This window comes from Sphaerodactylus townsendi, linkage group LG03 (assembly GCF_021028975.2).
Source record: "Sphaerodactylus townsendi isolate TG3544 linkage group LG03, MPM_Stown_v2.3, whole genome shotgun sequence".
NCBI classification, from domain to species: domain Eukaryota; kingdom Metazoa; phylum Chordata; class Lepidosauria; order Squamata; family Sphaerodactylidae; genus Sphaerodactylus; species Sphaerodactylus townsendi.
The window spans coordinates 5,239,257-5,251,578 of record NC_059427.1 but is presented as its reverse complement, the minus strand read 5'-3'; the positions used below and the strand labels follow the sequence as shown (position 1 = coordinate 5,251,578).

At 47.6% G+C, this 12,322-nt stretch overlaps 3 protein-coding genes across 11 annotated transcripts in view; 1 reads left to right on the top strand and 2 right to left on the bottom strand.

Annotated features, from left to right (window-relative positions):
- The window catches only part of LOC125428587 (zinc finger protein 883-like), a 1,608,225-nt gene that overhangs the window by 347,431 nt on the left and 1,248,472 nt on the right, over positions 1-12,322 (top strand). The gene's annotated exons all lie outside the window — the stretch shown is intronic.
- The window catches only part of LOC125428534 (zinc finger protein 345-like), a 770,962-nt gene that overhangs the window by 224,491 nt on the left and 534,149 nt on the right, over positions 1-12,322 (bottom strand). The gene's annotated exons all lie outside the window — the stretch shown is intronic.
- LOC125428637 (zinc finger protein 154-like) lies at positions 1,281-9,955 on the bottom strand. 6 transcript variants are annotated; one of them, XM_048489096.1, is made up of 7 exons: positions 9,926-9,939; positions 9,477-9,585; positions 7,173-7,742; positions 6,745-6,862; positions 6,386-6,598; positions 4,972-5,046; positions 1,281-3,247 (listed from the first exon to the last, which is right to left on the bottom strand). In XM_048489096.1, the coding sequence occupies exons 3-7, from the start codon at positions 7,566-7,568 to the stop codon at positions 1,989-1,991; spliced, it is 2,061 nt and encodes a 686-aa protein (XP_048345053.1). In that variant the 5' UTR covers positions 7,569-7,742; positions 9,477-9,585; positions 9,926-9,939; the 3' UTR covers positions 1,281-1,988. The 6 variants fall into 6 exon arrangements, with proteins under 6 accessions (XP_048345053.1, XP_048345052.1, XP_048345051.1 ...); XM_048489095.1 differs by lacking the exon at positions 9,477-9,585 and having other exon boundaries at positions 9,926-9,955; XM_048489094.1 differs by lacking the exon at positions 9,926-9,939 and having other exon boundaries at positions 9,400-9,535.

Here is a 12,322-nt window from a genome sequence, read left to right as displayed (position 1 = left end):
TCTATGTTTTGAGTAAAGAAGGCACACATCTTTTGAGAAATGCTATGTTATTGCAGAACCTCTTACTGCTTGAGCAAGTACATTTTTACGACAGAGAATCCAGCATGTGAGAGGACAGTCTCTGTTTTCCCACAGAACAACTACTGGTTAGCACAACTGTACATGAAATGTTAGTGGGCGAAATGAGATTTCATTATGGTGCAACATGTACAAACTGTCAGCCGACAACAGTGGAAGCTGCTCTTCTACAAACAAGAAAGACCCATATGGTAAAAAATAGTCCTGCATCTTTTCCCAATACCAGCCAAAGTCCTCACAAGTTCATAAGGAAGCCAGAGTTTTCAACTGTGCAGTATCAGTGAAAAAGAAGATTATTACAAGAGATGAGAGTGAACATAAAACAGCCAGTGCTCGTGTGTAGATCCCCAGTGCCCTGACCTGGATGCCCCAGGCTGGCCTGGTCACATCAGATCTCAGAAGCAAAGGAGGGTCAGTCTTGGTTAGTAGTTGGATGAGAGACCACCATGGAAATCTCAGGTTGCTAAACAGAGGCAGGAAGTGGCAAGCCACCACTGAACATCTCTTGCCTTCCCTAGGGGGTCACCATAATAAGCTGAATATGACTTGACAGCACTTTCCAACACCACAAGATCCTTGGTGTGTCCACATTTGCAACATTTCATTTTTAATGTATTCATTTCATTTATTTTATGAGACACCCTTTGTCATATGGGCTCAGGGCATCGTGCAACATCAGCATAAAAATCCTATAAAATCCTATAGAATTCATACAATTCCAGTTGTTATAGGTGCTATGAAATGCAATTGAGAGGAGGGAACTGAAAAGATTATATCCTAAATCTGGGCAAACATTTTGGTCTAAATGGGAAGAAAAAGGAAAACAGGGAAGGAGGGGGGCAATGGATGGAATAATGTGCACAGTTCTGGTTACTCTGCCCGAAAAAGAATAATGTAGCTCTGTAAATGGTATAGAATGGGGCAAGTCAATTAGAGAATTGAGAGGGACCCAGGCAGAGGCGGAGTGAGAGGGAACTGTGCCCAGGGTGCGCGCCCCGCGCCCCTGCTGTAGCGTTGTCCGCCCCCGCACCGCCTGGACATGCCACGCCCCGCCATTCCCCCTCTGCAGCCTGGCCATGCCCCTTCTATGGCCCCCTCTGCTGCTCTGCCCAGGGCGTCACGCCCCACTCAGCCCCATTGGCGCTACGCCACTGGACCCAGGCACATGCAAAATACTGCACTTTCAATCCACTTTCAATGCACTTTGCAGCTGGATTTTGCTGTGCAGAATAGCAAAATCCACTTTCAAACAATTGTGAAAGTGGATTGAAAGTGCATTATTCTGCATGTGCAGAAGGGGCCCCAGTGAAACTGAGAGGCAGAATGTCCAGAAATGCACAATTTTAAATAACTCATCACTACCTTGGGTGATTGCCACAGGCCAGAAGCAGAAGGTTCCATAGTCAATCCTATCATTCCCAGTGTAAAGTTTTCAAGGCAAGAGACATTCAGAGAAGGTTGGCCATTGCCTGCCTATGTGTAGCAACCCTGGCCTTTTTGGTGGTCTCCGATCCAAGTATTAACCAGGGGCAATCCTGCTTCAGGAATGTATCTGCAGACAGTGGTGCACAGGGCAAACACTGAAGCCCCCCCCCCATCCGACAAGTCTTCTCCAGATTAGTAGACCAATTCTCCAGCAGCCAGGTCTACCCATTGCTTTCAACTGCATGTAGAAGATGTGGTAGACCTGACTTCTGGCAGCTCAGTTACCCATTGCTTTCAATGGTGGGTAGACCAGTTCTTTCAGTAGTGGTGGGAGGCAGTTTCCTGCCCTTCAAAGGGGCGGCCAGGGTGCCCCAGGCAAGTAGCGCCCCGGCACATGCCCTGGATTGCCCCACCCTAGTTATGCCAGTGCTTTTCTTAGCTTCTGAGATCTGATGAAGCCTTGGCCAGGCATCCCCGGAACAACGTTAAGTAGCAGAGCTATTTTTAAGGAGGCTACTGAAATAAAGCCACACAAATTGGGTGGCATCCAGTGGAGGGCGCTGCTCCTCTATGCTGTTTTGGTTTAATGGGAGGAGGCTTGAACACTGGGATTGTGTAGCAGAATGTGTGGCACTGGGTTCTGGGCCGGACATTTCACTCTTTCTGTACCCCAAGGCATGATATAATTTTGCCGCTGCGTGGACTCTTTGATGCGACGTTAGATTGTTTCTTTGGTTGAAGCGCTTTCCACATTCCAGGCACTCATATGGCTTCTCCCCTGTGTGGATTCTCTGGTGTCTGACCAGGTTGGAAGTGCTACAAAAACTCTGGCCACAGTCTGAGCATTTGCACATTTTCTCCCCCGTGTGAACTGTCTGATGCGAAATGAGCTGCGCATTCCACCGGAAGCTCTTTCCACACTCTGAACATTTGTATGGTTTCTCCCTTGTGTGGGTTTCTTGGTGTCTAAAAACGTTTGTACTCTGGCTGAAGCTTTTCCCACATACTGAGCATTTATATGGTTTCTCTCCTGTGTGGATCCTCTGATGTCGAACCAGATCTGACATATTTAAAAAGCTGCGATTGCAGTCCAGGCATTTATGCAGTTTCCCTCGGATATCAGTCGTCGGATGTGCAGTAATGAATGTGCTTTGACTTAAACTCTTTCCATTTCCCAAACATTTATACAGTTTCTTTCCTGTGTGGGTTCCTTGGTGTTTCACAAGGTTTGCCTTCTGACTAAAACCCTTCCCACACTCAGTGCATGTGTATGGCTTCTCACCTGTGTGGCTTCTTTGATGAGAAGTGAGATTTTTGCTCTGGCTGAAGTTCTTCCCACATTCTGTGCAGGTATATGGTTTCTCTCCTGTGTGGGTTTTCTGATGTGAATTAAGGTGTGCTTTTTCGCGAAAGGCCTTGCCACACTCTGAGCATATGTAAGGTCTCCCCCCTGTGTGAATTCTCTGGTGTACATTAAGATTCGATTTACTGCTGAAGTTTTTGGAACATACAGGACACTCATTCCTTCCCTTTCTGTTCTTGATTTCTTGTTGGGTTGGGCTAACCTGCAAGTACCTTTCTGGAGAAGCATGAGATGTACTCTGCAGATTCTGTGTTTGGTTTCCTTCCTGCATTTGTGTTCTTTCTTGATTCATGACATTTTTATCCAACTCTGGCTGACAGGCTTTGTTTGCCAACATCCCATAAGGTTCTTGCTCATTCTCCCTTCCCTGCCCATCACTTTCTGAAATGTAAAAAACAGAACACAAGTAAGTAGCAGAGCCTCCAACCAGGGAAAAAACCCAAAACTAACCCCTTGCGAAAACAGTTTCTACCTCCAGATCCCTGCCAAAGATTTAACAGGAAGGCAAATTGGACTCAGATTAAACATTTGCTGGAGATTTGGACATTTGGACTTAGTGGAACATTTCCATTCTGTCCTCATAATGAAAATGTATTTTATTATTTTGTGTACGTTTGTTGCCATCAATTTGCTTCTGACTCATGAATCAATGTCCTCCAAAATGTCCTATCATTAACAGCTTTGCTCAGGTCTTGCAACAGAGGATTGTGGCTTCCTTGACAGAGTCAATCCATCTCATTTTGGGCCTTTCTCTTTTCATGCTGCCTTCATCTTTTCTGTCTCAGAAAAAGATGTTAGTCCGGTTAGTTGAGGTACAGCAGTTGAGAAAACTGTATGCTTCCACATTAGAATATAGCCCCAAATAAATATGAGAATTATCATTCATTTTTATGCGCTGCCTTTGTCAAAATCATCATTGAACATGGAAGACACAGAGCATTTTAAATGCCAAAATGTATTTTTAATTTCAAATGGATGAGGAGGAGCAGGGCTGAATGGCGCTAGGACCCAGGCAGAGCAAACAAAGAGGGTCTGGCATGTTGCATTCTGTGGCAGAGGAATATGCAACCCTACTAACATCTTTTTCTGAGACAGACTATAGCATTATTGTCTTTTCCAGTGACTCCTGTCTTCTGATTATGTGACGTATGACAGCCAGTTCAGTAATTCTAACTTCTAGGGACAGTTCATGCTTGATTTGATCTAGAATCCACTTATTTGTTTTGGGGCTTTTTTGGTGGGCTATGGTATCCATAACACTCCTCCAACACCAAATTTCAAAGGAATCTGTACTTCATTCATACCCCATCCCATGAGGACCCAAAGCAGCTACCATTATTGTCTTCTCCATTGTACTCTTACAACAACAACCTGAGAGAGGCTGAGAAATCACAACTGGCTCAAGGTCACCCAGCGAGATCCATGGCAGAGCAGGGATTTAAACTTTAGTCTCCCAGATTGTTGTATAGTGCTCTGACCACTACAACACACTGTCTCTCAATGAAAAAGCAGTGAGGAATAGGTGAATTGCTGTACTCCATAAAAGAAGAAGAGTTTGGATTTCAACCCCACTTTTCTCAGCCATAAGGAGACTCAGTGTGGCTTACAACTCCTCCCCTTGCTCTTCCCACAAGGGACACCTTGTGAGGGAGTCCTGAGAGAACTGTGACTGGCCCAAGGTCACCCAGCAGGCTTCATGTGCAGGAGTGGGGAAACAATCCCCAGTTCTCCAGATTAAGGTCTGCCGCTCATGTGGAGGAGCAGGGAATTGAATCTGGTTCTCCAGATAGGAGTCCACCACACTTAACCACCACACCACTCTGGCTTCTCTTGAGCTCAGGGGAGGCCCTGCGCACACAGAAGAAAACAAGGATGGAGATGGGAAAGGAAATGGACACCATGGCAGACTGGGGCCCAGAAAGTGCAGGGAAGCCTGTCACATGAAAACACCTTAACTGGTGTGCTGTTTGGACAGCTGTAGCAGCAACAGAGAAATCATATGAGCTTGTCCTGGAGTGGAAAACAACCAGATTTTGGTGAGTAAGATCATCAGGGAGCAGCCCATAATTCCAAGGTGACAAAAGATCTCCCTCCACAGAACCTACCTCCTGTTCTGTCTCTTCCCTTGGAATTCTGGGCAAACATCTTTTCTTCTTCAGATCTGGGAGTCAAAAGTTCACCTTGGGGAGAAACAAAAGAAATTAAGTTCCTTCCAGCATTTCTGGCAGAATAAATATACCAAACCAGTCTCACTTGGGGTCCCGCCCTTTCTTCTCAGTCAAAAGTTAACATGCTGGAAGCTAAGAATATTAGCCTGCACAAGGATGTAGCAGTTGGGAAACCTCAACATGAGCCTGAAAGAATTCCCTGATTCTTGAAAGTACTGCTCCAACCTGGGCAGAAGTCCTTGTCAAAAATGTACCAAGAACCAGCCCAGAGGAAAGCATTCTCTTCATTAAGCCCACCTCTTCCAAAGAGCAGACAGGAAGCATCCCCTCTGACAAAACTCACCTCATACAAAGGGCAGACAGAAGCATCCTCTCTGATAAGCCTCCCTCATTCAAATGACAGACAGGAGCCATCCTGTCTGATGAGCCCACCTCTTCCAAAGGTCAAATAGGGTGGGTTCTGGCTTTGTGCTTTGCATGCAGAAAGTCTCAGTTCAATCCCTGGTATCTTACGTGAAACACCTCTACCTGAGACTCTGGAGAACTGCTGTCAGTCTGAGCACACAATACTGATCTTTATTGGTCGTTTCCCCACTTACCTCGACCAAAGGTTGCTGCGCGCTACTCCCAGCGCACGTCATTTCTGGCGCGCTCCCGGGCTTCCCCAAAAGGCGCCGTTTTGAGGAGCACCAGGAATGACGCGCGCTGAGGGGGCACGACAGCAGCAGCATCGGGGCGGCTGCGTTGTCGCCGCCCCTGTAGTGGGGAGTGCCGGGGGACTCCGCACTACTTGGGGAGAGTAGCACGCAGCAGCAGGTAAGTGGGGAAACAACCATTGTCCGATTCAGTATGAGGCAACTTCACATGTATTCATGTGTGTTTAGCAAGCACCCCCTCTGACAAACCCACTTCTTCTAAAGGGCAGACAGGAAGCTTCCCCTACAACATCCCTCCCATCCAAAAATCAGACAGAAAGAAGCCCTTCTGACAAACCCACCTTGTCCCAAGGGCAGACAGGAAGCATCTTCCCTAATAAGCTCATCTTGTCCCAAGGGCAGACAAGAAGCATCCCCTATGACAAACTCACCTCGTCCAAAGGGCAGGCAGGAACCATCCCTCTGGTTCAAAGGGCACACAGGAAGCAGCCACTGTGCCTACCTCCCTGAACTATGACTCAAAAAAGGGTTCTGCTGTTGACCAATCAGGTCAGAAGAAATGGGCTCAGGGGGGAAGAGCTCAGGTATTATGCCAAGGAAGACCTTGTCCTGCTTCGCAAAATCCTTTGTGCATACTGATCACTAACAGCAGTCATGGAGATTAATCTGTCAACTAAAACGAAAGGAGTCCTTACCTAGAGATGCCACATTCCCCAAATTCTCCAACGTGACTTCCATGGCCAGAGCCCTCTGGGCCGGATCCAGCAGCTCCCACTCCTCCTTGGTGAAGTCCACGTCCACCTCCTCAAAAGACATGGGACCTTCCTTGATCGGAGCTGGCTGCATAGTGGCTGCTGAATCACAAAGAGGAGATGACTTGGAACATGCTGAGGATGCCGTTCCAAATTCTGGGAGGGAGAGAAGGACAATCCAACCTCTTAAGTGGGGCCCAGAGGCCTATAAATAGGAGCAATGAGCTTCAGGCATCCCAGGGTGAAAGACATAACATTTATCTTGGGACTGTCACAGCAGTTCAGGCACAAGGAATTCTTACCCAGGGAGGTGTCTGGCGTTGGATCCTCCTGTTTGATAGCCCTGAACTGTGGATTCGGGCAGGTCTTTGATGGATCCTTTTCTGACTCAGCAAACGTCTCCAAGAATGGTCCATGTACCTGAGCATCCAGGATCCCATGTAGGGGACCAAGAGAAGAGTCAGAGGAAAATGTGAAAGATTCTTCCCTTCACCCCCTGCTGCTTTCAGTGGGGCTAGAACCTTGCTTGAGCTCCCCCCACCCCCACCAAACCGGGATTGTGTCCCAAACCCAGGGAAACACCCAAATACCACGCACAGCATTTGCCCCCTAGAAGAGGCTTCATAGAGAGGGAGGGAAATTTCACCTGCATGGGAAAGGAATAGAGATGCTTTGGGAGAAGACTTGTGTTCTTGGATGCTCTTGTTTTGCCAGGATGAAACCCACTCACCTGCTCCTTCTGCTTCTCCACTTGGCTCAGGAGGAAACCTTCGGCCAGGGCCACCGCCTGGGAACTGGTCTCTGGCCCACATTCTCTGACCCAGCGCTGCATTTCCTGGGGCAGGATGGTCAGGAACTGCTCCAGGATCACCAGGTCCAGGATCTGCTTCTTGGAGTGCCTCTCTGGCTTCATCCACTGGTTGCAAAGTCTATGGAGCTGGCTGCAAACCTCTCGGGGCCCATCGGCCTCCCGGTAGCAGAACTGCCTGAAACGCTGGTGCTGCATCTCCAAGGTAAGAGCCTCCTCACTCTGTAGGATCTTTGGCCTGGTTTCCCTCCAGAGCCCCCTGGCGCCCGAGCCTCTTCCTACCCCCATTTCAGCTTTAGGGTCTTTCTCACCCACCATCTGTATGTGCCTGAGTGCCGTCTTCTGCCTCGTTTGCTGCCAGGGGGGATATGCAGAGGATTCTGCTGCCAAGAATCCCTAAACCAAGGGGTCTTTCCAGGTCATGAGTTCTAATGCTGTCAACACAAACAGAGGCAAAACTGGATGGTTCCCGCTAGCATCTGGAACTTCTCCCTGAGGAAAAAAGAAAAGGCCTAAGAACTAAAGAATCAACCACCTGACCCGGATAGCCCAGGTTAGCCTGACCTCATCAGATCTCTGAAGCTAACCAGGATTGGCCCAGCTCAGTATTTGGATGGGAGACCACCAAGGACATACAGCATAGGTGTCAAACTCGCAGCCCTCCAGATATGGACTACAGTTCCCATCATGGGAACTGTAGTCCATAACCTCAGGAGGGCCATGAGTTTGACACCTGTGACGTACAGGGTCACTATTATTTTATTACATTTAATACTCTGCCCTTTTCCAGCCAAAACCAGGCTCAGAGCAGCTTACACACAAATTCATAAGATCAAATCTAATCAGGTGTGTGTGGGACCCCTGTACAGCCTAAAATTCATCATCATCCCCATCCCATTACATATCCAATCACTAATTATCAGGATGGAAAAAGAGGGGTGGGGACAAGGTTGGAAGACCAGCAAGAACGGGTCCAGAGGAGGGCAACCAAAATGATAAAACGTCTGGAATCCATGCCCTACGAGGAGAGACTTAGGGAGCTGGGCATTTTTAGTTTGGTGAAGAGAAGATTAAGAGTTGACATGATAGCCATGTCTAGATATTTGAAGGGATGCCATGTTGGTGAGGGAGCAAGCTTGTTTTCTGCTGCTCCAGAGACTAGGACCAGGAGTAATGGATTCATGGTGAAGGAAAAGAGATTCCACCTAAACATCAGGAAAAACTTCCTGACAGTAAGGGCTGTTCGACAGTGGAATTCACTGCCTCGAAGAGTGGTGGAATCTCCTTCTTTGGAGGTTTTTAAAGAGAGCCCGGTGCAGAGGAAGGCTATGACAAACCATCTCTGTAAACTTCTTGCTGTCAAAGCACCACCACAAGCCTCCATAAGTCAACTGTGACCTGACAATAACAACAAAAAAGAATCAAAAGGAGCCACAGATCACCCACTGCACACCCCACCCTCCCTTGCTAGGGGTGCCAGCTCTGGTTTGGGAAATTCCTGGAGATTTGGAGGTGAAGCCTTGAGGAGAGATGGGTTTAGGGAAAGGAGGTATCTTAGCAGCCTATAATGCTATAGCCTCCACCCTCAAAAGCAGCCATCTTATTCTGGAGAACAGATCGGTACAATATGAAGATCAGCTGTAATTCTGGAAGATCCCCAGACCCCACCAGTACGATTCATTGGTTAAGTGTAGTGGACTGGAGAATCGGATTTGATTCCCCACTCCTCCACATGAACAGCAGACTCTATTCTGGAGAAGTAGGTTCAATTCCTGGCTCCTCCACATAAAGCCTCCTGCACTGCAGGGGGTTGGACTTGATGGCCCTTGAGGCCTCTTCCAACTCTATGAGTCTGTTATTCTAAGCCTGCTGGGTGACCTTGGGCCAGTCACAGTTTTCTCAGAAATCTCTCAGCCCCACAAACCTCACAAGGTATCCGTATGGGTGGGAGGGCAGGGGGAGGGAAGGTCAATTTAAGCCGCTTTGAGATTCCTTCCTCCAAAGCAGGGGTATAAAAGCCAATTCTTCTTCTTCTATCACCGCTTGCCAATTTACATTTTAAAGGAGTTTAAGGCAGAGTTCCCCTCAAACATTGTTTGGTCTAGTTTCACTGGCCAACCTCCCCTTCGTCCACTGTATTCATACCCACAGGGAGAAACACCATGCTTTTTAGAGGGGCAGCCATATTAATCCAGATCCAGCCAAAAGGACAGCTTCTTGCAGCACCTGAACAGGTTTATCATGGTTTCAGTTTTTGCGAGCCACTTCGTAGCCCTCTGAAATTCTATTTTGATCCCCAGTTTTGTAGCCAGCCTCTTGCTAGGGCTACGGGGTCCTGCAAGGGAAAACAAAATCATAAGGCACCAAGCAGGAGCAAGCTACCTTCAAACTCTGGTTTTGGGGGGGCTACCCAGGAAGCAACTGGGCAGGCACTGCTAAATGCAGGATACTGTGGTTAGATGGACCCCCATCTCAGATCCAACCTAATTCTTACATGAAGTATGTTTATCCAACTCTTGGGTTATCTGTACATACACTCCAAGCAGGGAAATCATCCCCCACTATGGCAAAGGCAGAAGTGTGCCTGGGCATTTGAGCATGCAGGGCTGGTGTTCTGCCCCCCTCTACCCATTCCTCCATCCCCCCCCATCTTCTCCGAGATCTTATTGACTCACCTGCTCCCTCCCAGTTTCCCAAGCTTAGGGGGAGGAGCAGGAAGTGACTTTCTCAGTTCACATCCTTTGTCTCTTGAATGCCTCTCTAGGAGTGCGGGTCCTTGCAGACATTCCCTTTAACCCTTGCGGAGCCACTGTCCCCAAAATGCCCAGCTGGAGAGAGCCAGCATGGTGCAGTGGCTAAGAGCAGGTGGATTCTAATCTGGTGAACCGGGTCTGATTCCCCTCTCCTCCACCTGAGTGGCAGAGGCTTATCTGGTGAACCAGATGTGTTTCCCTACTCCTACACATGAAGCCTGCTGGATGACCTTGGACTAATCACAGTTTGTTCAGAACTCTCTCAGCCCCACTTTCCTCACAAGGTGTCTGTTGTGGGGAGAGGAAGGGAAAGTCACACTGTAAGTCACACTGAGTCTCCTGACAGGAGAGAAAGGTGGGATATAAATCCAAACTCCTCCTCCTCCTTCCTTTCGCCTGAAGCATGAAAAGGAGCATCAGCTGGGAAGGATATTTTTCCCTTTCCAAGCTGCTGATTCCCCCTCTGGAGGGGCACAGTCTCTTGCAGAAGAAGCAGAAAAGAGGGAATACTCTCTCTCTCTCTTAGGCCCTTCAGGTGTGGCTGGAAATGCTCCAGCATTTGTTTGTAAAGGTTTTACTGAAACACAGAGGGAATGAACACACACAGACACACCCTGGACAGTGCTGCCTAGCAACCCAGCCTGATAGCAGTGGAGCTTTCTTTCCCAAGGAATTGAACTTTTCACTTGATTCAGCTAGAGAATTTGCAGCTGGTAGTTTTCCCCAGAAGCAGGAGAAACCAAGACAGAGATGGACTGGATTGTCAAAAACCATCACCCCCAGCTCCAACTTCCTTGTTTCCCTTTCCTTATAGTACTCAGGGAACACTCATGTAAGTATTGTCGAAGGCTTACACAGCCAGATCAACTTGTGGTTGTGGGTCTTCTGGGCTTTGTGTCAGTACCCCTCCAAACTGTTCAGGGAAAGCACTTCTGTTTTAGCAAAAGTCTTTAATTAGAAACAGCTGTTATTACCCTGTTTCCCGTAATATAAGACATCCCCGAAAAATAAGACATGGTAGAAGTTTTGCTGAAGTGCGAAATATAAGGCATCCCCCGAAAGTAAGACATAGCAAAGTTTTTGTTTGGAAGCATGCCTGACGAACAGAACACAGGAAAAATAAGACATCCCCTGAAAATAAGACATAGCGCATCTTTGGGAGCAAAAATTAATATAAGACACTGTCTTATATTCGGGGAAACACGGTATGTTTGATCTCCCTTAGTAAATTTGTTGCATTTCAAGCAAGGGTTTTTAAAGTCATTGCAACAGGAGTATTTATGCTGACTGGACTCTCTGCTCTTATTAGGAGTGGCTGGCCAGGAAAGCTGCAGTCAAGTCATTTGTATTGGACAGGAACCCTTGGATCTGAAGATCTGAAGTGCAGTTGTATCCATATGCCAAGCAGCCCTGGGATTCTTAGAATATGGCCCTCTGTGGATTCCTTGGTGAGCATCTTTCGAAGGAAGCCCTTTCCAGTCACTTATCTGAATAAGGAAGACAAAGCAAAGTTCAATTTGGCATTCTGAATTGAAGTCGTTACGGACGACGCAATGAAGAGACGAGACGCAGCGATATCATCCGGTGGAGAGAAGCCAGTGGCAATATAGCGTGATCCGTGGATCTGGCTACTCTGCCGAACTGGGGTCCCTGGCACCTTTTATTAGGGTTTTGGGAAGGCGGGAGAGCGGGAGAATGTTGCACAATACATGACTCATAGGGGCTGCGGACGTGCGGGAGGAAACGTTCCTGTGTGGGCCTAATCCATACCTGGGGGTATGCACCTTTTGTCCCTTTGTCTAGGACATATTGTGACCCATGAGTCACGGGGGTCTTGTGACTGGTGAGTCCGCTTGCCCAGAGGGCAACAGATGGCACAGGCATTCCTGTGCACTGTCTGAGACTCTGCTGGGTTCGCTGGCTCACCCCAACATCGAATTATTTGGTATATAGAAAGAGGCTCTAACATTTTGATGACCTGGTGGGAGGAACTCTGCCAGGAACAACATCAACAACATCAGCAGCAGCCCCATCTCATTATTAATTACTTAATTTTGTTTAATATCACTGCTGCCAGTTCTTTAGCTGGTTGTTGGCTTTTCATTACAATTTGAGCCTCACTCAGAGGCCTAGGATGATTATGATGATCATCATTATTATTCACAGCTACCAGATATTCCATTGCTGTTGGCCTTCATGTGCATTGGGTTTTCCCCAAGAACTTAGGATGTCATAATGTATCAGCGTAGTATATGTGTGTATCTAAGCAATGTGGCCTTTTGTAACTGATAGATGGAGATGTTGTCAATATTATTATGA

Bases quoted from the DNA above. Each gene is read 5' to 3' on its own strand.
- LOC125428637 (XM_048489095.1), bottom strand. From the start codon at position 7,568: ATGGTGGGTGAGAAAGACCCTAAAGCTGAAATGGGGGTAGGAAGAGGC. The intron at 5,047-6,385 runs GTAAGGACTCCT...TTTCTCCCCAAG, and splicing joins GGGGAATGTGGCATCTCTAG to GTGAACTTTTGACTCCCAGA. The intron at 3,248-4,971 runs GTAGGTTCTGTG...TTTACATTTCAG, and splicing joins GGGAAGAGACAGAACAGGAG to AAAGTGATGGGCAGGGAAGG.